This window comes from Falco peregrinus, chromosome 5 (genome assembly GCF_023634155.1).
Source record: "Falco peregrinus isolate bFalPer1 chromosome 5, bFalPer1.pri, whole genome shotgun sequence".
In the NCBI taxonomy this organism is placed as follows: Eukaryota; Metazoa; Chordata; class Aves; order Falconiformes; family Falconidae; genus Falco; species Falco peregrinus.
Genome location: NC_073725.1, coordinates 32,254,774 through 32,278,024, shown reverse-complemented (window position 1 = coordinate 32,278,024; position 23,251 = coordinate 32,254,774). Strand labels below are relative to the sequence as shown.

The following is a 23,251-nucleotide window of genomic DNA, read 5'->3' as shown; positions in this document are numbered from 1 at the left end:
ATAGTAAGATGATAGCTCTGCAAAATATGGAAAAGCAACTGTGGTAGTAACCATAGTGTGGGGCTATGGGAGTTAATGTTTGTGGAAGAACGATGTTGGTTTATAATAAAAATAATTTGTGTGTTGCTACAGTAAGATAGAGGGTATCCTTCACTTACTTTCATTTTCTATGTTATAATAATTTTGCATAATAAAGAATTTTTAAAAATGCATTTTAAGTGTGCTGGCCAAATTTGACTTTGAATGCAGCCGAGGAAATGAAGTGGCACAATATACTTAATCCAGTCCCTCAAGACAGCCTTTTGTTAAATCTTGACTGAAATCCATAGAAGTAAATCAGCACCTTTCAGATGAGCTGCCAAGTCACAAATGTACTGTTTGCTATCACAACAATCGCCATGAACTGTATTGATTGGGAGTTCAGATAAATGCCCTTTGTGTGACTTTGAGTAAGGAGCCGCTTAGTCTGCTGCTTCGTGAAGGGGGAAATCTCTTCAAAAACATTGTTTACTTGCAACAGTCCGCTTGTGCAGAGGTTTTCTATTTTAAGTAAGCTATAAAATGTTTTCTTGGACTATATAGGGGATCTTGATCACTTGATTTCCTGTCCACTTAGGCCTGTCTGTGCTATGAATAAAACAGATTTAGGGAACAGGTTTGTGACATGGCTCCCACTCGTGCTGCGAGCAGCAGTGTACCGAGGGCTTGAGCCAGGCAAGCATCGTGAGCTACGGCTGATATTAGATAAACTGGTAGTTCACACTGCTGTCCCTCACCTCCTACAATCAAGAGTAATTAAAAGTCATCAGCAGGGTTTGGCTTCTGCCCTGGAATTTTCCAAAAGAACATTTTATTTTTACTTTTTTACTAGGTGCAGTTTTCTTCATTGTGCCGTGTATACTGTAGAGAGATGCAATGAAGAATCCTTCTGTTTGTGCTGTTAGATAATGATATGGTTTTGCATGCTTCACATTTTATTGGGAAACTAGGGTATTGGTAGACTTTCAGCCACAATAATTACCTGGAATTTTGTCTCTGAAGCTGACAGATTGGTGTGTTTCCTCCCCAGGCATTAAATGGTTTTGTGTTAGTTGTTACGGCCGATGCTCTGGTCTTTTACGTCTCTTCTACTATCCAAGACTATTTGGGGTTCCAACAAGTAAGTTTATTTTTTCCTCTTCCCCGCCGCCCCCCCCCCCCCCCCCCCCCCCCCCCGGTTTTGCTTAATTTCAGAGAGCATCAGTATTCATATTTATGGTCTGATAGTTTGTGCAATAAAAATCTCAGTTAGGTACTTTGGGTTGGATTACTTTGAAACCTTATTACTTTTCTATCAGCTTACATAGCTGAAATGGGACCTCAGGCCAAGCACAACAGGGATATAATTTCCAAAGCTGAGTTAGGCAAGATAGAAAATTTTCACACTTAATTAGTCTTTACTGGAACAACTGTTTGAAATTTATACTGTGGTGTTACTCAGTTTCTGAAGCTGAATGAGACATAATTCAATGGGAAGGTAATTATTTTAATAGAAACCTTTCATACAAAATTAACTCCATATGCCCTGAGGTTTTAAATAGCAACTGAGTGATCTTCCTATTTTTAGAATTTTAGTGTTCTCTCACTCTTATTTATGTACGTATTTCAAAACAAGCATTTGTTATTTTCAATTTAAGGTGTAGATCATGTATGGCTAACTTCCTTGGGCTTGCAAACCTGGTACCAAAGTAGTAAAGACCAAGACCCAGTGAACCCATGTTGCCTTCCTTACAGAACTGTTGGGATTACTTTATGTTAAGATGATAGAAGCTTAGTTTATTGTTATCAGTTCATATATTTGAGTACTGGATGATGATAGATTCAGTTGCAGTCTAAAAATAAGGAAAAACTCTGCTTGGTATGCAGTTTTAGCTAACTGATAAGACATTCGGGAATGTTTGTGTAAAACAAAATATTCCAAACAAAACATTGTTATTACAAACAAAATATTATTCCTGGGGTTACAGATTCTTTTGGTGTGGGGGAATGGAGAAAAGAGCTTGGGAAACAAATTGGGCATAAAATTTGCATAGTAATGTCACTAAATCAAGTGCATTATATAGAAGTGAAGTCTTAAAGTTATTAAAATTACACTTCTGGCAATTTATTCTGAAAAATACTGATTCTTTTATGAAATTCATCAAAGCAAAATTTGAGATAGGCTTCTGCTTTTGCCAGCCCATCTTAATTTCTTTAGATCTATGTATTATTTTATGGTTGGGTTTTCAATCCAAACAGAAAACAGGTTATTTAACTCCTCTCAGTTGACTGAGGCTTTTCTGAAGTATTTTTGGTGGGGGTTTTTCCCTGTAATTTCTTTCAACCACTGATCCTGGCTGTTGTAGCTTTGCCACATTCCTAACCATGCAGTTGGTGGTGATATAAGAGCTTAACAATTACAGATTTTAATGGATCCTTAAGGAGTGACAAAGCTTTCAGGAAAACAAAACCGATGCTCATAATCTACTTGGCTTAGTTTTGGAAGTTGTTTGTTCAGGGCCTTTGGCTTCCTTTTATATTCCTGTAGCACCTAGGACTGGTCAGATGCAAGTACCAGCTGGCAAGTACTTTATTTACCAGTATACAATATTAAATGATTTAAACAAAACCTAAGCATAACGGTTCCAGGCTTGCTCAGATAAAAGCAGGTAAAGAAAAGTTTGACATAATGTTATTTTTTTCTAAGGTAATATTTTTTTTTTATTATTTCTCATGTTTGCAGTTACGGGTGTGACTGTATTCTTCTCTATGCTGCTAAAAATTGGTTTGCGAAGCTTTGTCACCTGCATGCAAATGTATGTTTTTATCACCAAGCAAAATGGAATTTGCTATATCCATAGCAGTGTTGTTAACCAGGCAACTTATATCATATTGTCATGTACGTTTCTGATTCTCTTTCTTTCCCACCCTTTTCCTTTTTGCACGTAGTCTGATATTATACACCAGAGTGTATTTGAATTGATTCACACAGAAGACAGACCTGAGTTTCAACGACAGCTACATTGGGCATTAAATCCTGCCCAGTCTGCAGATTCTGGACCAAGCATACAAGGTGAGATTGCAGCCAATTTATGTGTTTGCCTGTCTGATTAGATGAGGGGCTTTTTAATTTATGTAAAAAAGTTTAGATTCTTTTATATGAAAAAAAAAAAGGAGTAACATCTTTAAAATTATTTGACTTTCATGGATGTGTGTAGCCAACAGTGGGAATTACTTTTTTTTTTTCAACTTTAAAAAAAGAACTGCTATTCACAGCACAAAACCATTCAAATACTAATTATGATTTAAATTAGAAGACTTCCATTTGGAGCATAAATGACTGAGTGTCTTGCATGTTTGATCAGTAGTCCTGTGGTAAATAGCAAAGCAGGTAATCCTGCATGTTTGTGTTGCAAATAAGGTAGTCAGGAGCGGGCAGTATCTTTTGGTGACATAAGAAACAAGGAAGTTTGATTTTTCTGTGTTCAGCCTCAATTATATGGTTTGTCTTTAATCACTGAATGAGAAAGTGATTTCTCTGAAGTAATGATCTCTCTTTTACATCTGCTACTCCTGGTTACAGATCATGACACCAAATTTATTAGCTTAGGAAGGCCAGCAGACAGTCGGGAATGACAGCTTCTTTAAGCTCTTCAGGCTAGTATGACTCCCTGACTAAGAAATGTGTTATTACGGTGTTAATATTTGGAATAGTGCTTTCCTAATGTGGAAGAGTTTTACACTTCCAGTTAGTTATGTGCAGGCTGCCACACAGAACAGTACTTTTCATGGGAATAAAAGGGGAAGAGGAATAAAAGATGAAATAGATGAGCCTTTAAGACCAAATACTATGTTTGTTATAGGATCAGATTGTTTCATGTTATTGAATGATGCTTAAGTGACCTGCTGTACTGAGAAACACATTGCTTATGTATTGGTAAAGAGATGTGTAGGTACAGGTAGTTACGTGTAATATGGGAAGCATGTGCCTGCCTCATAACAATGACAAAACTGCTGAGACAACTGCAATGCTCCATTTTGCACAACAGTTGTTTAAATATGTAGGTGAAGCTCTCTGTTACTGTAATTTACTTGATAATAATTGGTTTTTAATCCAGAAAAAGTCCATGCTATTTTATAGTAAATCTACCATTCATAAAGCAACTTGATTTAAAACTCTAACAAATTCATATTTTACAGTATTGAAATGCCATGACTTGATAAAGACATAAAACCCAGAATATGTTACTTACTTGTTTGGCTCACAGCTCACTATATTTCAATTTTTTCATTTAGTGGTCAACATTGTTATATCATCTATGGATCAGCCTCCACAGTCCAATTGAAAACATGCTACACAACTAGTTAATATCACAATTTGATGTAGCAAACAGCTGCTGGTAGTCAGAAACCAGGTTTTTATGTTGTGGGTTACCGTTTCCTTTGAGTGAAATGGGGTTCTATAGCGTTTAAGCAAGTATATATGAATTTACAAAACGTTGTGTTTGAAAAGTATGACACCAAGTTGACTTGGCATCAGATTTGACTGAATGGTGGGAAGCGCTGAACAGGATTACAAATGATTGTTTTGTATCTGGTGTTCCTAGCTTACTAAAAGCTGCTAATTATTTTTGGGCCCCAAGCAGTATAAAATATTTGGACACTGGGGATCTGTAAACTGAATTCAGGTTGATAACAAAAGATAATGCTAATGACCATAAGGATCCCCTCCATTTTTGCTCATTTAATCGATTGCCTTTTTAATACATTCAGCTGGCATTATGTAGATAATTAGACATATTCTAATTGTGCTCAGGCTTAGGCACAGATTCCAGCCTGAGTCTGGGAACTAATTCTGCTTCAGGTAGTCTGGACTGGTTTGTTTCTCACTCAGTACTCTGATGTTCCCCTAGACCACTGGTTTCCTCCTACTGCTATTGTGCTTACCAGTCCCGTTCCCAGAGAAGCTTGAAAAATTCTGATTTTTCAGTCCCAAATATCTGCTTTGGGCTGTAAGTCTGTATTATATTTTAAAGTTAACTTGCTATGCAACATGTATAGTCTTGAGCTTAAAGAAAAAGAAAAGGACTCAATGTACAGCATTGCTCCATGTTGTTGATGAGATCCAGTGTGAGCTTCATGAGGGATATGGGTTCTAACCCCTGTAGTGTTAACTGGGAGTTTTGCTCCAGGGATTGCAGACACTCTGTAAGACTTTGCCTTCTTACAGTGAGTCATTTCTCCAAGGTCTTGGCACTGAAACCTCTGTTTCTTGTCTGCCTGGGAAAGTGCAGTAATATTCATTTCACAAGTGTAGGAGGCTTGGGCTTGAAACCCATTCCCTCCTGGTTTGAGTTCTGTTCCCGTCCTCTTGTGAGCTACAGACTGTGTTGCTTCTTCCACCCTAACCTTGTTCGCTCTTGTGAACTGCCCTTTTCACTAGGGAAGTTGACAGACACTTGAGAGAACCCAGGTAAGATCCCTGCATTCAAATTCCAGCTCTGTATTTGCCAAAAGAATAGCAGTTGTCCTGTGTCAGAAATGCTGAAGGGCGCGCCTGCCAGTGCCGAGGATGCCAGCAGAAAACCTTGCACTGCTCCTGGGATACTAGAGCTAGAATCAGCAGGCACTCCTCAGCCAGAAGATTTTTCTGAGTCAGAGGACTTAATCGGAGCCCTTTGAGGAGCCTGCTACTAAACAATTATAAAGTCTTTCCCTACATCCCCTCCAAGAAGTTGCCCATAGTCTTGTTAATCTCCATGAAAGAATCGGCACCCTGAACTACTCGGTGCTCTCGGTATGCTCCTGCCTGGCTGGCAGCAATTTCAGTCAGCTCTTCTTCTAACAGTAGCCAACTGCTGATAGCAATTTTCTTTTGACTTCACTAGCTGACATCATTCTCAGTAGTAGCTGGTCTTGCAGGAAATAAAGCTGTAGTAATAGGAAAGGAACACAAATATTGGGGTTGCTTGGGGAAAGAAGTATTTTAGTGGCTTCTGTGGTGCTGATGCTTGTGAAATGCTAATGTTGATACATGCAGTCTTAACTATTCTGAGGAGGTCTTGAGTAAGGTATATGTAGGGATTCTCAAGGATGTCAGTGTTGGCATTTTTGAAAGATGAGTTGAGATTTGCAGTCTGCTGCTTTGATGCCCTTTCTTCATAATCGCATTGTCAGAGAGCATCTAACCCATTTCAGCACCTCCTAGAGAAGCACTGCTTCAGAAGTATTGACAATTCTCATCAGCAATTAGGCAATTAAAAAAAAAAATAATCTGCAGCAGTAGAAAGTCAGGAAATAAGTTTGCTTTTGTCTGTTGAGAACCATACATATAACAAGTGTGAAAATCTGTTATTTTCTGATATCAGAGTTAGGTGGTAACTATCTTGGACTACAATTATCTGAGTTTCTGTACGCATGGGATCAGCTCATCCTGGTGGCTTTGGCTAATACAGAGTTATGCAGATGGCTGTAATTACGCATTTTTCCTTTCCATACGCACTATTAGATAGGGCCCTTTTTTTCCATACCCTGAAGTCTGTTCAGCAAAAATTGACCTTCTATAGCAGGTTTTTGTAAGGAAAAAATAAAAAACATTATCTCCTAGCTTTTCAGACAAAATCAGATAACAGCACTCTTGTTGGATTTGTATGGCCTTAGGTTGCAAGGCCTCTTGGGGAGCCATCAGCAACCTCATTTGACTCCAGTTCAGTCCTTTGAATTAATAGATTAATTTGAACTGGCTTTTGGTCATGATGTGTTTTCCTTTGGGTTTTATTTGCCATTGTACAAACCACCTAGCCTATCTGTAAGTTTTTTCAGCTGTCCAAGAGACAAAACTATGTTCCAAAGAACATAATGTGGTGTGTGATTAAGTGACGTGCTGTCCATGACTTCATCTCCAAGTCTGGAAGGTCAATGTAGATTCTTTCTTAAAATCAGTATCCTGCTTTTGCCCGTACATGGCAATCAGTTCTCTGAGTATATGGGCAATTTTTTTTTAAATTACAGAGTATTTAGCACTCTAAAACAGCATTTTACACTGTTTTCTCTTAATTTTCTGTGTGTATGAATTCCTAGGGAATGACCAGTTTGTGGTTTTTTATATGTATTACAAACAAGATCACTTTGCTGGATTTGCCGTTAGTAGATATGTTCTGGTATCTCTGTGTACGTAGTCTTGTGCAAAACATATGTATTGAAGTTATTGATTTACCTTCTGATTTTACTTTGTATTGCTAATGTTTAAGTCTGTTTTCTAAATGCCACTTAGCAGAAAATTCTTTTCCTGAAGTGGCAGAAGAATATCATGTTGTTATCCTAGTTGTCAATCATGGTTTTGAGTCACTTTTTTGGGGGGGGGGTGTGTGTGTGTGTGGTTTTTTATTTGTTTGGTCTTTTTTAAAAGCAAACAGACAAAACCCACAAAACACAAGTGCTCCAGGTTTCTCTAGAGACGTAACTGGTGTTTTCTTTGTCAGCACAGTCCAGAAACATTCTTACTGTTTAATAGGAACTTTTTACATCCATTAGAGGTGGCTTGTTGTGGTGGTTCGCTAAAGATGCTTTTTTTTTTATTTATTGCTACAGCTTTCACTTGGTTGCCTGGAAAGTAACAGTTTCACAGTTTGATGCCATCTACTGTGCTTTTGAATACCCAGTTCATATAGTTACTATGCCTTTCGCAGATTGTGCTGTTGCAGAAATGTGGCTGTGCTCTCTACTGAGAACTCTGCTCTCTGTGACTGATCCAGAATCTAGATTGTTGACAAACATAGTGAATACATTTTAAAACACCCCAAACAACCAAAAACCCCAAACAAACCACCACCACCCCCCCAAACTTAAAAAAAATTATTGCATGCAGTTTTCAAATGCCATAGCCTGTAAAGTATAATCCCATCAGAAGGACTAATACTTAACCTAGTGTTATAATCAGTATAGGTTCTGAGAATGTTTCCAGTTTACATTGTTCTTGCTCAGTTCATGACCTAGCACTTTGTTTATGAGACGGAAGATGATGTGTTATAGATAGCCTTCACTAGGTGTTCTTCTAAAAATAATCCTTATAAATAATCCTTTCCTGTAGGAGATAATGGCTTTTCACAGCCAGCAACCTATTATAACCCAGACCAACTTCCTCCGGAGAATTCTTCCTTTATGGAAAGGAATTTCATCTGCAGGTTACGATGCCTCCTGGATAATTCATCTGGGTTCTTGGTGAGTATGGAGTTAGGTAAAATCTTCCACATACACTTGCAAGTTGGAAAGCTGCGTTATTCTTATAATATGTAAAGCAACTTACTTTATTTGTTAAGTCTCCATAGATATCTGAGCTGCCTGAGCCAGTATGTTTGTTAGTGACACTAAATTTGTCCTCCTCAACATGATGATGTTGTTGTTACAACCAGGTGCAAGTTCTCTCATTTCTCATGTCTCACTGAAATACAAATTTCACATGGCTCCTCACTGAAATACAAATAAGCATCAGCTTTTGTAAAGTACTGTGTGATTTGCAGATAAAAAAGCATTACAAAGATTATTTTCTGTTGAGTATCATGAGATGCAGTAAGTCATAATAACTAACAAAACCATAGTATTCGCTTACTTGGGAAAGTTTGTGCTTGCTCTTTTTAAATACTTTTTTTTGTTTGCTGTAAATTTTACAAGAAATATGGGTTTATCACCTTCTAGGTGGCTTCTTACGAACAGAATTGTTTCTATAGATTTTGCAGTTATACACATTTGCATATTTTATACTGATGACTGACAGAAATGCAAGAGAAATAATGGTATGTTAATTATATGCATGTATAGTGCCATGTTCATTCTAATATTAGATGATCCAGTTGTCATTTGCTATTACATGTTTGGGTTGGTTTTTCATAAAACAACCTACCCGTTAATTCTTCCTCCAGTGAGTTTATTAGCAGATCTCAAAGTGACACACTCAGGGGTATACCAACAGCATTCTGTACTTGTTCGCTAACTTTTGTGTATGCCGTGCTACAAAGCTGGAATCTGATGGCTCTTAAAAAAAATTATTTTACATAACAGAAATATTTTACTCTTAAATATCTCTAACATATAACAATTACTTTTTTCCTCATCCAAAGGCTATGAATTTTCAAGGACGATTAAAGTTTCTTCATGGACAAAACAAGAAAGGGAAAGATGGAGCTACTTTGTCTCCTCAGCTTGCTCTGTTTGCAGTAGCCACTCCCCTGCAGCCACCATCTATCCTTGAGATACGAACCAAAAACTTCATCTTCAGAACGAAACACAAACTGGATTTCACACCTACTGGCTGTGATGCAAAGTAAGTGTAAATTATTCTGCATAATAATAATTTGCTGATAAGATAGGTTTAAAGTATGTATTTGAAATATAAAGCTGGCTACTGTTTCAGTAAATACTGATAACTGTTGAGGAACTGTTAGGATTTTTTCTTCAGCCCTGCTCGTAAGTAAAGAGAAATGGGATTGTCTTAGCGTACTTCCTTGAAAAGGCATACTGCTTTCTGACTCTCAAACATTAAAAGAACAAAATAAACCCAAATTCCCAAAACAAAACGGAACCCCCAAAAAACCAGAATGCTAATGAATTAGGGAAGAAGAAAAGTTTAATGTATGAATCTGAAATTTAGTTTTAGAACTGATAGAACAAGTGTTCATTTTGTTTTGCATGCATATTTTCTCCATCAGTTTAAATAGATGTAAAATACAATGGAAATGTTATTTATTTCAAAATAACAAATGGAGTCCTTTTTCATATTATGACTTTTAGCGATTTTACAAACCATTCTTCTCCTATGTAAAACCTGTGAAAACACTATTGCATTACTAGATCAACATAATGTAACTATGAATCAACATGGTCAAGAAGCACATTAAGATGCTTCTTTATAAAAAGAAAATCCTCTGGCCTCCTCCCTTCCTTCTCCTCTTGCTCTTATTTTTGACTGATAATGCTTTCAACTTTCAGACTCGTTTTCAGTGGAGTGTCTCATATGGATTTCCATGCTTACTTAGAGGATAATCAAAAGTCAAATTACTTGGGGTTCTGTCTAGTGATAAACTGAAATGTGTTTCTTGGGTTTTATAAACTGATACAAGTTAAAGTTTACAAAATGTTAACACAGCCTTTTTCCTCTGATTTTTTTCATCATGCTTCACTTGAAACCTTTTAATTTTTGTTACGTTCCTTTTTATTATGCTTCACTTGAAACATTTTAATTTTTGTTACATTTTACACTTTTGCAAATATTGTTCCCCATCCCTACTTCCCCCCATTTTTTCCCCCGCTATCTTTGGATCTCCATTTTTTTGTTCCAATTCCTATTTCAATCTCTTTTTGACTATTTTATTCTATGATGTATCTCATAACGCTTACACAAATGCTGTTAACTTCTTCATCCCTTGGTCCTCCTCATGGTCAAACATGACTATTGCCGGTACTCCTCTGAGGCAAATGGATTAAATGCAAACACAGGGGTCTCAAACTACTTAATAGCAAAAGGGATTTAGTTCTGAGCTACACCTTGGTTTGAATTTTAACCTACTAAAAATAGTAATTTAGGCAGGAGGTTTTAGATAACTAAAGTTAAGCCACTACTTAATTGTACATGCAAGCACCTATAGGCAAATGCTATGGAACAGGTCTAAGCAAACAGTCTTCATTGCAATGGGAGCTGCCTGTTACAAGTAAATTCAAAAGTATGGCATTGAGTCCATCTGAACTTCAGGCATACTTTTGTTTTTTAATGGTCTAATGATTTTGTGAACCCATTTCTAGTCACTGAAGGCAACTTGAGGGACTAGTAAAAATTTTGGTTTACTTTATTTTTTGTTAGAACTGTCATGCTTCTGCATACAATTCATATTAAAACAAAATATAGTTAGCACTTGTGTCTGAAATGTTCTAGCCATAATTAACTTGCTTGGCATTCATTCTGTAAGTTGGTTCATCAGCAGTGTTGCCATTTTTTGTTTTTACCTTTCAGAGGAAAGATTGTCCTGGGATATACTGAAGCAGAGCTGTGTATGAGAGGAACAGGATACCAGTTTGTTCATGCAGCTGATATGCTTTATTGTGCTGAAAATCATGTCCGAAGTAAGCTTCATTTCTTAAGAAAGGCTGAAAAATCGAAGTGTGGATTGTATTCATAGTAAAAAATACTACAAAATACCCTTCTAAACAAAAACAAAATAACAAAAAAAAGGTGGTCATTAACAGAAGAACACTATTCATTTCACATGATCTTTCTCTCCCTATAAAAACTTATACTGGATGGAGAAACATTTAGTATATCTATCTATCTAGACCCTTTTAGGGTTATATATTCCAGTTTCTGTCACATTGTGCTCTTCTCACTTCCTTCTCTGGTCAGTCCAACTTCTGCTTTTTCAACAACTTCCTTTGGGAAAAGGGACTATTTCTAAGATAGCTTTCCTGTTAGGAAGTTAAATAAAGCATTTTCTTTTGATATCACTCTAAGATTTTTAAGAGAAATTAATCTCTGATTTAGCATGCTAGTGTCCTGTGTTTCTGGTTTTGATTCTTGGCAGCTGGATTTGGCTTAAGTAACAACTTAAGGAGAGAAGTATAATGTTTTAAGCTAAGGAAGTAACTATCAGCTATCTGATATACAACTATTTAATGGACATCTTCCTTTACTTTTTTGTTAGCTCTTTGTCTTTGAAAGTTACAGCAACATCTTCAGGGTATTTTGGTGCTTCTTTTCTACTGACTTCTCTTGAAAAACTGTTTTTTCTTTTGTCCCCTTATATACAATTAAATAACCCCTCTGTAGGTTAGGTCTCAACATGTATTAAGCAAGTTTTCTTTTTCAAGTATAGCTCAGTCATTGTTGCCTATCAGTGGTATTGTTAGTTTGGTAAGGAATAAGAAAGAGATACTTCCATAATAGAATGGGATGAAACTTTGGTTTGAAATTTTGATTTGAAACTTTTGTCTTAAAACTCATTTTTGCTCCATTTCTGATGCTAAGATAAAAAAAGAAGTCTTGTAGCAAAGATTATTTTTTGTTAGGATTCTTAAACTGTCCTTTTTTTAAATTTAATTTTTCTGTCTAGAAATGCAGTGTTTTCAGCAATGCATGATAGTGGGAGTGAAAAATAATGAATTTTGAAGTACCTCTGCATTAACCAGTCAAAATGTAAAAGAACTGAAATCAAAGCTAATGTGTTTTCTAATTTCTCTAGTAGTAGTCACTTTTCAGATTTAAAAGAGATTTAGGCTTTTGTCATTTACATGTCCTAGTATTTATTAATTTCTGTTATTGCAGAAATAATGGCTGAATCTCCATATAGGATGTTAATAATCTGTAGTGGATATCTTATAATTGTTTGCAGTTTTGGCTCTTGTTTTACCAGTAAATTAAAGTAGACTTCTTAAAGTGATCAATCATCCTGTTTCACTGGAAGCACATTAGTGTCACACAGAAATGAGTGATTGAGGACATGAGATTTGTAAAATTGCTCTACAAATGGGATTAATTTCATGCCATGCCAGATGTTCCTATTTTTGTTCACTGGACAGTAAACGGTATGCTTCCTCTCTAGTGATGAAGACAGGTGAGAGTGGAATGACTGTATTTAGGCTTCTAACCAAAGAAAATCGATGGGCCTGGGTACAGGCAAATGCACGTCTTGTCTACAAAAATGGAAGACCAGATTACATCATTGCCACGCAAAGACCTCTTACGTAAGTCATCATTGCATAAAGCAGTATGCTTCAAAAGCTGAAAAATGTTGAGCTTGTTTATATTCAGAAAGGAATTATTCAATTTTAAATAAACCCCCTTTAAGTCCTGAACTACACAAAGAAAACCTCTATCCGTCTGCTAACAAACATTGAAAAGAGCTCCAATATTTCAGTACTTGTGTTCCATAGTCCTGTACGTGTAAAACTTCAGACATCTTGATTTCATATAAAGAATAAGAGCAGGTAGTACAAGCACCAAGTTATTCTGTCCAACCTATATTTAATTCATTATGCTTGTTAGCAAAAATTAAGAAATGTAACTGCAGTTGTGTAGAAGACACAACAAATAACATAAATTATGTCCTTTATGGTGCTGAACTAGATTCTACATGATATAGAATTCAGCATTATTATACAGGTTAGATATTTTTTGCTAACGATTCTGTAAAATGGAGAAAGAGAGAGACTTCAGTATTGAAGTACTCATTTACTTGCTATGGCGAGAAAAATGTAATGCATGGAACAAAGCCCACTTACTTTCATTTCAGCTCGTAATGCACAGAAAATGGTGTATGCTATCTAGATTTAATTACAAATGTAATATCTAAAGGTGGTATTATGGTCATAAGCTCCTTATTTCATAATCTGTCTCTTGATTTAACTCAGCCAAGTTGAGCTGGAATAGCTAGGAATTTGAAAAATGCCTACAAATAGAATAGTTCATTATTATTTTTTTAATATTAATTCCAGGGGACAAAAAGATTACAGTAACTGTTTAGTACTGCAGTATTATGCTATATATCTGATTTATTTTCAGAGATGAAGAAGGGGCAGAACACCTACGGAAGCGTAACATGAAGTTACCCTTCATGTTTGCCACTGGTGAGGCTGTGTTATATGAGGTGTCTTTCCCTATGTCGAGCCTTATGGATCCCTCTCAGCCGAAGAACAAAAGCACAACAGGAAAAGGAGCCAAAGCAACGCTACACAATGATTCTGTGGACCCAAACTCCCTCTTAGGTGCCATGTTAAGACAAGATGAGTCTGTGTATCTCTGCCCTCCAGCATCACATAAACTTTCCTTTGAGCGGAACTTCTTTGCAGACAGCAGGGATGAACTGGGCAGTGTTGTTAACAGTGGCTGGATGGATAATCTCCTACCTGCTGGAAATCACAACATTCTCAAACGGGAGCTAATGGAGTGTTCCCAGGACAATACTGTTCCGCTTCCTGAAGACAGTGCAGCACTCTTTCAAGATAACAAAACCAGTGATTTGTACAGCATCATGAAAAATCTGGGTATTGACTTTGAAGATCTAAAGTGTATTCAGCAGGATGAGGAGTTTTTTAAAACTGAATTATCTGATGTAGATGATATTGGGGACATCAACATAACTGACGAAATCCTGACTTATGTTCAGGATTCCTTAAATAAGTCTGACTTCTTATATTCAGGCTGTAACCAGCAGCAACCCCTTGTCCAGAATGAAGGCTGCTTGCTACAGCAAGAGTTAGAGCCACATCAACTTCATCAGCACCAGAAACAGCTCATGGAGCAGCAGCAGCAGCAGCAGCAGCTCTGTCAAAAGATGAAACATATGCAAGTCAATGGGATGTTCACAAATTGGAGCTCTGGCACCAGCATGCCTCTTAGCTGCTCACAGCAGCAGCCGCAGCCGCCCCAGCAATATGCATTCCCTGGCATGCATGCCACTACATCCGAGTTCGCTTACAAATCAGAAGTAAACACTTCCCCTTATGCCTGTAGGCAAGAGTTTATTCCTTACAAGCAACCCACAGCAATGATGCCGCAGCTTTCAAATTTTGCTCAGATGGATTTCCCTGTAGCAGGTTTTGACAGATCGACTTACTCTGCTTCTTCCAGCCTGGAGGATTTTCTTAGCTGTTTGCAGCAAGTCCCTGAAAATCATGAGTGTGGTATAAACTCTGAGTCGGTTATGCTAACTCCTCAAACGTGCTATGCAGGTGCTGTTTCTATGTACCAGTGCACGCAAGAAGCACAGCCCAGCTGCATGGATCAAATGCAGTATGACCCTATGACGGCAAGTCAGCAAACGTTGTTGAACAAGGTAAGGTAAATGGCATTGCTACGTTGCTTGCATTTTGAATCGTGTTTTTTATTGTTTTGGGTGGCTACCATGACACAGAGTTTGTCATAATTGAATCACTAAGTTTGATGGGTTAGCAATGTGTGAATGTCCTTGCTTTATTTGTTCATTAAGTTGAAGAGAGTTGCATTTGGTTTTATGTACATTTATCCACAGCCTGGTAGCTCTCTTTGGCAGTGGTAAAGCAGGAGTGAACTAGTCTGTTGTACCTACCAGTGATTTTCCCAGCAGGAGCAAAGGAAAAGCAGATTGGTCAAAACCTTGGAATTTGCTTATACACCTTCTTTAGAGGAGTGGAATGATGTCAGTAATATTGTCTGGTACATTAATTTTCATGGAATACACTGTAAGGATCCAGGAAAGTATCTTGGGTTTAAAAGTTACTTGGGTTCTGTAGTTACTCAGTTTCTTCACTGATTTTAGGATCACTTCAAGTTCCAGATTATAATAGCACAGAAATAGCATGAAATATTATGAACTATTGCATTTCTACACATAATGATACTGCAAAAATATTTATATATATTGCCATAAGTGAAAGTCACCTTGTTCCTCAAGCTGCTAAGTTGTCTGCTGAAGACGAAAGAGCAGGAAAAAATTATATTCACAATAAATGAGTTGGACCCTTTCACGCTGTGCGAAGGAGGGTGCACAATAAAAGCTATAGAAGAGAGGAGCCTGGCTGTACACACAGACTACAGTTTAAAGCACAGTTCTTCATAGGTAAAATTAACTTAGAAATAAAAAAATTTCTATTACTAAGGCAGTTTCTAATTCTGAATAACCTTTGCTGAAGTACTTTAACTTGTACCATTAATTTCTGTTAATGCTGCTCAAGTACAGAGCCACAAATCTTTTTCTTTTTTTACCTCAATGAGTTAATGTTCTAAAGTACTGATCCTACAAATGCTTGTGCACATGCATAAGCATTTACAGAATTAAAGTACTAATTGGTATTTAACCTACACAAGACAGAGGTGAGGAATGCAAGTAGAACATACCCAGTTTTTCAGTGTGCTCAATACAAGTACAAAACATGTCCTTTTTAAAAATACCTCACTAGTGGCAAAAATACAATTGCAGAATTGCAGAAATTTAGCTAAAATATAGGACAGCTCAACAAGATGAATAGCCTCTGTCTGAGTGCCCAAGGGCTGAAATATCACAAAGTGACTTTGGCAAACTGCAGTGTGCAAGCTTGCACAGTGCTTGGCTGTATGTCACCTGCCTGTGGTCACTGTTAGCAGTTCTTCATAGTGCTTGGTAATAGGGTTGCAAAGTAGTTCCAGCATCATGCAAGTTTGTCCCTATAGTACAGACTTTTTCTTTTCACAGAAGCTATGCTACTGTGATGTATGTTTTGAACAGCCAGTGCATAAGCAATTAGATTTCTTTGATATTAATGGTTGGTTTCAATTACATTTATTTTGTTGTTATGTTGTCTTAATAATTTTTGTTATACCCTCTTTTTGTTATTTTCTTGCTTACTTTTTCTTTTCATCTGTAAAAAGTTTAATGACTAATGACTAAGCATCTGTGAATGCAATAAATAATCTATTACTTCATATTTACTTAGAATGCTGAGCTGCAGTAATAATATTGCGTTTAGCTTATTTGCCAGAAAAAAAAAAAAATTAAAAAAGGCCACTTTGTGAAAAGTTATCCTTACTTAAGTAGTTCAGAGGCAAATCCAGCCCCTCTTGCTATTGTATACCTATGCTGTGTGGATCTGGATAGTGTTGCATGAGCAGAAGCCTAGTGCAGAGCTGATGCTACCTCTGTGCATGTTAGCTTCTGTCTACCTCTGAAGAGAACTGTTGAGCATCTGTCCAAATGATTTTGAGGAGCATGCTTCTTGATGAGATAAGGAAGGATTATTTCCCCAACTCCTTTTGTAAAAAGAATGATCATAGATAGTTGATAGCTCTCCAAGTCCTTGTGGGTCCAAACCTTAGGTATGCCAGCTGGGTGCCATGAGGGGTGGGAAGAGACATAAACGAAATAGCATTGTCTTTTGCAGCCCATACTGCTAGGTATTGTTCACGTGAAAAAAATCCAACATCTCTTACACCAGACTGTGTTCGGTTTTGATGACTTCCAGTCACATCTGCCAATTAACATTTTTATAGGTAGAGGGGAAAGTAAGGCTCTATATAAACCAAAGTTGTTATGTTAAGTAATGTTTTAATATAGAAATATATTTTTTTGCCTAGAAATGTCATTGCTTCAGAGAAAGATAACCCTATATTTATATATGCTTATATTACAGAAATTGTATTTAGTGTTGTATCAGAAGAATTAAGAACTTTAACATATGTTAATCTATGGGAACTAGTAAGTCAGAAGTATAGCTGCTGCACTTGAAGTGATCTTGTAAAATATCACATATGCCAAAGCCATGATTGCAAATAATGTACATTTCTTTATTGTAAATAGGGAGAATGTATCACTGCTTATGATAATAAATTTAAGGTTTGATTTTATTGCTAATTGATAACTTCAGTAAGGATGCCATTAAGCAGATAGGATACTACCATCAGAGCCTATGTTCACACAGCCAATCCAAAGTAGGGCAGTCTTTGTGGCTGGATTTAGCACACTGACAACCCTATCAGCAGTTGGAGTCTGGAGAGAGGACAGATGTTGCTATGCAAGCCATGATTGCTATCCTTTCCTCAGCCTTCTTAACTCCCATCGATTTCTGTGTGAAAAGACCAGATGATTAGAAATCCAGAAGGGTCTGTTGTGGTCATCTGCCTTGACCTTCTGCCTAAAAGGTAATTGTGGTAGGATCATAGCCAATGTAGTCTAAAAACACTTTCAAGTGATGGAGAAGGGCAGGAGGGCCTTAGGTAATTTGATTGCTTGTTTAAGGTCAGTATTCCTTTATTAAGTAGGAGAAATCTTACCAAGTGCTAGATTGTGTGTTGAGAACTTTCTTAGAAATGTTAATGAGCGTGCTTATCTTGTTAATGAAGAATATTGAAATAATCTGCTTCTGTCAGAAGTAATCCTAGCTTATGTTATTGTAGCTGTCTGTAAAAGTATGGCAACTTTGATTAAAAACATACTTCACATGGCTGTAGTCTTGTTAAAAACTCAGACAAATTGTACAGTTAGCCAAATGTCAGTGTTTGCATACAAGGAAAACCAGAAGTTTCCAAACCCCAGCATATTTTGATAGATGTTTTTATGTTATATGTTTTATGATGTACGTTTTTAAGGACAAACCTTGAATGAATGGGTACTTACAATATGAGCTACTCCCGAAGAGATGGTGGAAGTGTTTAAAGTACTTGTATTTTTATGCCTGACTGAATGGAGTATTTTGTAGATAAAGTGACTTTTCCATAGCATGACAGGAAGCGTTACATCAGATGATTAAAATAACCTTATGAATAATTATGTCAAGACTGATGAAAGCAATTCATTGCTTTTGCTTGGCATTGTTAATATGGAGACCATTTGTCAAAAAAGCCCACCCTACAACAGCTCAGCCTTGGATTGAATGCAGTACACTTCAGCTTAGTAATAGGGCTGCATGTGCATTCCTGGAAGAGCTGTAAAGTCTGGATCCCATTGCAGACATGAAAATATGTAAATAGGTTGCTTTTAAAATGTAACAGCTGGATGTGGAAATCAGGAGTGTTCAGTCAAACTGTACTTTCTACAAATGGAAACTGTATTATGCTTTAGGTAATAGCAATGTTTCTTTACCTAGCCAGAAGTAGGACTCCCACTGACTTCAACGTGGGTAGGTTTCACTGATGATTCTGACCCTACTTGAATGCAAATTAACTTCTTATCATTTGTCATTTAAAAAAACTCCCCAAAAACAACAAACCAACCGAAAACATTTTAAAGCTATTCATTGTATTTTAAGATTATTTCATCCCATCTGTGTCTTTAGGAGGATTTTGTAAAATTTATAAATAAATTGGTTTCCCATACTAACCATTTATATTGTCTTTTTTCCTGCCAGTTCCAAAACGGTTTCAATGGAGGAAATGTAAATGAAGCATATCCCTCTCAGCTAGATGTGATCAGTAATGCACAGACTGCCACACATCTTCAGCCTCTTCATCATCCGACAGAACCCAGATCCTTCTCAGATTTGGCATCTAGTGGATTTATGTGATTCAGATCTAGAGTTCCATCTGTGATTTTGTCTGGGCGTCAGGATGCCGTGAGGAAAAGCTCGATAAGTCTATCTTTGAGCATCGGACTTTAACTGCTAAATTACATTTTGAGAATATGAGTTTGGTTGCACTATATAGGGGTGGATATGTAATCCGAGACCTGGCTTGTTAGAGTGACCGGTGGCATTTAAAACTTCTGACTAGAAGTATGCATGTGCTGTTTTCCATCGGATTGACTGTGTCATTGCAGTATGGATTACATATGTACTACAGACTATGTCATGCTATACAACATAAGATAAGGCAAATGGTTTTGTTGTTTAGAAAATAATTGGGCACTTTACAAATAGCATCAATGGCACAAGGAAGATGATTTCACATGTGGATTATTTCCAGACTTTATTTTTAAAAACTATTAAAAAGCTCTGAATTCATGAGATTCAAAAGCACTTAATTTTAATGCATACTAAGCTCTTTAATCACTTATTTTATATTTAAATCCTTTTGTTTTAAGTCTCCATTCCTAGCACTTTAATAGAAGGCTTAATACAAGGATATGATATGCAACTTTAGGTTTTCTATGAAACAGATCCCTTTGCATTCCTCCTTTTCTTGTCAACCTTAAGTGCCTCACAATTTAGCTACCTTGTTTCTGATGGGAGCTTATTTTAGCAAAACTCACTATAAATGTCATCCATATTATGTGAACTTTTATCTAACATCTACAGTGCTACTGGCAGTATCTTTTTTTGTTTGTTTTTTTTCCCCCTAAAGGTAACTTGTTTAGAGAATGACTTAATTCTTTATCTGTGGATTTGTTACAATATTATCAGGTGTTATTAGTGTTCTTAATTTAGTTCAACTAAAGAGTTTTGGTTTGTTCTATACTGCTTTTCTGCTTTCTTCAGGTAACACAGGGTATATTAAAAAGCAGATTTTGCTGAGGGGGAGGAGCAGATCCTCAGGATTAGTTTTAGATTATTAATGCTGAAAAACATGTGCCTTATCTTGTGTTAAAATGCTCATAATGTTCTTTAGAAATAATACAAGGCTGCTCTATGCAAATATTTTCATTAAAATGGATATTGAAAAGGATTGCATTTTAAATAAGGGGGAAAGGAGTCGCAATAGCGATTGGTTTTGACGTTTACTTTGACTGCAGTTTTCCATGTTCATAGTGGGGAAGGAGTCAGTTTTGGTTTAAACTTTATCCCTAGCAAATTGCACTGCAAAGTACAGAAAGGCTATTCTTTTTATGTGTGTTGGTCCATTTGAAAATCTTTGTGCAAAATATGAAATTGGGAAAAGGAAAAAGTCATTAGAGACGTTCTCCTTGTGATAAGTTTTATTTTCAGGAAAAAAATGCATCCACAAAAATTCTGGGGTTTTGTTTTGTTTTTATCCAAGAGGATTGTTAGAATTGCAGACACCAGTTTCTCGTGCAAAATAATAATCTACGTGAAAAATACGTATGTATATGTTCGAAATATTTCATACTCTTGTGTGTTGTATAGTTCATATATAATAAAATGTCTCTGTAAAATATTTTAAACCAGTTAATTTTAAAGTGTTACATCATTATATGTTAAGAACAATTTTATTACATTTCTTATATATAATATAAAATGCCAATTTAGCCAGTTTGTTTAAAACGGGCAAAAGTAAATTGGATCCCTCCAGATGGTTGTTAATATTGTTTAGTACAAGGACAATCACTTAAAATTGGAATCTTTTCATAGCTGAAACATGCTTTCTTTGAAGAAGAGCATATTTTCTTCCATTCTGTGTGTTATGATATGCTAGGCCAAACTTCTAATTCAATTAGAATTTTTCAGATTAGTAACTTCAGCAGTTCTTTTAAGTGAAATTACCATATATGAAAGGGACATTAAGGAAGGAATTACTGTTCAGGAAAGCCCATAAAGACACTGTGGGTTGTATTACAAGATTGCTTTTGTTTCTTAACGTTTCAGATTTTGTTTTCAGCACAAGCCATCAGTAACTAAAATAATTTGAATTAATTTGTGATTGTCATTTTTTTATTGAAGGTCTTGTTTTAAGCCAATATCTGAAACGTCTTCCATATCTAGCTAGTGTATCATGTTTGTGTTTGAACTTGAAAATTGGAAAAATGCTGTAAAAAAACAGAAGGTTCAAAGGGATAATGTAAATTTTACATCTTACAAACCAGTATATATCTTGTTTATGAGTTCAGTTAAGCCACATACATATTGTCCTATCACTAAGTGCCCGGGATGCAGTACTACAACTGTGCTGCCCTATTTACTGTAAACAAATTAGTTGTTTATATGCATATCAGCGTATTTTGTGCATTATCTTATGCGTACAACATTGACTGTATTAGTGCACTCTCGTTCTGCACCAAACTGTACCTACAGTGCACAGATATTTCTGAATTGCATCTCTATTAGCCCTTCAGGTCTGTTATAAGTAAGATTATAACCCAGTGTTAGTCAGTATTACTATCCATTTTTGTACAAGTTTTCTAGCTTGTTTTTCTTTCCAGTTCTTATCTCTCCTTTGCTATGCCTGCACATACCATGCAATACACCTCTTGTGTTAAAGTATGGTTTTGTAGCGCTCTTGCTCATCTCCAGTAAAGTTTGTAAGACATAATATATGGTAATAAAATCATCACTTGAATGTAGCTGAAATGTATGTTCTTTTACGGCAAAAATGTTTTACTTCAGCAGTATACAAAAAATACATGATCATTCAGTTGCTAAGACCTTTTGAGAGCTTGTCATCTAATAGTTTACAAAACTATTGTTATTTACGTCACTGTGGACTTTGCACTTCTGAATATTAGATGCAAATACAATGTATATAATTTAGTGGTGAACAAATCTGTATTTGTCCATGGAATTAGTATTTTATACTTGCATGAAAATGAGTTTATAAATAAACTGTGTAAATAGTAAGCCACAATTAGCAGTTGGAAGGCTTCTATATTCATTGTTTAATGACAATAAATTCACAGTTGAACAGTACTGAGGCAGGAATAGATTTTTGTATAGATGCTGCTAAAAATAAGCATTTTCTCTTTTGAAATTTGTAGCTGGTCATTGGTGACCTATTCATGGTTTATTGCTATTTCATAAATAGTGATTTTTAAGTTAAGAAAACAATTAGTTTATTTCTAATTACTGATATTACTGTTTCCTATGTGCTATATTGGCATTGCATGATAATATTTTAAAATCAGTTGTTATGCTGAATCAAATGCTTCACTGTAATTTTCTATGCAGTTTACTAGACTTAAAATAGTTCTTTGGTTTAGTGATGTGATGGACAAGAATTTCATTGTTTTCAACTACATTACTATCTTGTAATATATTAAGAAACACGGTCATATCCAGACTCAGTAGTAGGCTCTGAACTCTGTACGTAGGTCCTCTTGTTTACTTTTGTATAGCACAAAAGGACAAGCTAAGATACAAGAGTAGTTCAACAAGGCTGCAAATCTATTAAGTAACATCTGGAAATACGCAATAATATAAGCAACACAGGCCATCGATTTTTGTAGTCTGTTGCATTTATTAAAAGGATACCTTCAAGCCCACATATCAACCTGTTACCAGAAGTGTAAGACCTTACTGTCCAGTTTTGTTTAAAGGAGGAAGATATTTTCTTTTGGACTAAGCCATTTGCTTTATGTTTTATGGAAATCCACTTGTATTTCTATTGCAACATAAAAGTTAATCATAGTGGTCCCTAACTTGCAGTAGGTCACTGCGTCGTGAGCTCAGGCAGTTTGCTGGTGGAAGTAATCATCTTACTCAAGGCTCTATCAGAGGGAGACTTTCCTAAGTAGCTCTTTTGGAGATGCGTTTTCCTAGTGAGGAGCCACATTTCCCACTCACTTAAACCGAGAGCTGTTTTGTTCTCAGGTGATTTTGTTCACATGAGAACTGACTTATTAAGTTAGGTTAAAGTTACTATCTAGAATAAGAGCCTGATTCCACTGTTAATATATTTATTCTGTTCATTGATTAAATTGACAGATTATCTTTCAGCCTTCTTCCCTCTCTGTATAGGCATCTTTCCCTGCAAGCTGACGGTTCTAGTGCTTAATAAGTAATACTAGACCAAAACAGCTTTAGACATCCAGAATACAAGTTGACATCAAAACCTAATAATGAAAATCCACCCATCATACACTCTGCATAATCTGAACATTTAATGACTTCCAGCTTGGGCCACTGTTCACTTTTTACC

At 36.2% G+C, this 23,251-nt stretch overlaps 1 protein-coding gene across 2 annotated transcripts in view; it reads left to right on the top strand.

Moving 5' to 3' along the window:
* Positions 1 to 21,961, top strand: part of AHR (aryl hydrocarbon receptor) — a 63,927-nt gene extending 41,966 nt beyond the window's left edge. Inside the window, exons 4-11 of one of the 2 annotated variants that reach the window (XM_055803339.1) lie at positions 1,070 to 1,159; positions 2,968 to 3,091; positions 8,108 to 8,238; positions 9,135 to 9,337; positions 11,021 to 11,130; positions 12,603 to 12,744; positions 13,562 to 14,834; positions 18,856 to 21,961. In XM_055803339.1, the coding sequence (XP_055659314.1) occupies positions 1,070 to 1,159; positions 2,968 to 3,091; positions 8,108 to 8,238; positions 9,135 to 9,337; positions 11,021 to 11,130; positions 12,603 to 12,744; positions 13,562 to 14,834; positions 18,856 to 19,011 (2,229 nt within the window). In that variant the 3' untranslated portion in view covers positions 19,012 to 21,961. 2 annotated transcript variants of the gene reach the window in all.
* Positions 21,962 to 23,251: the final 1,290 nt, after the last annotated feature.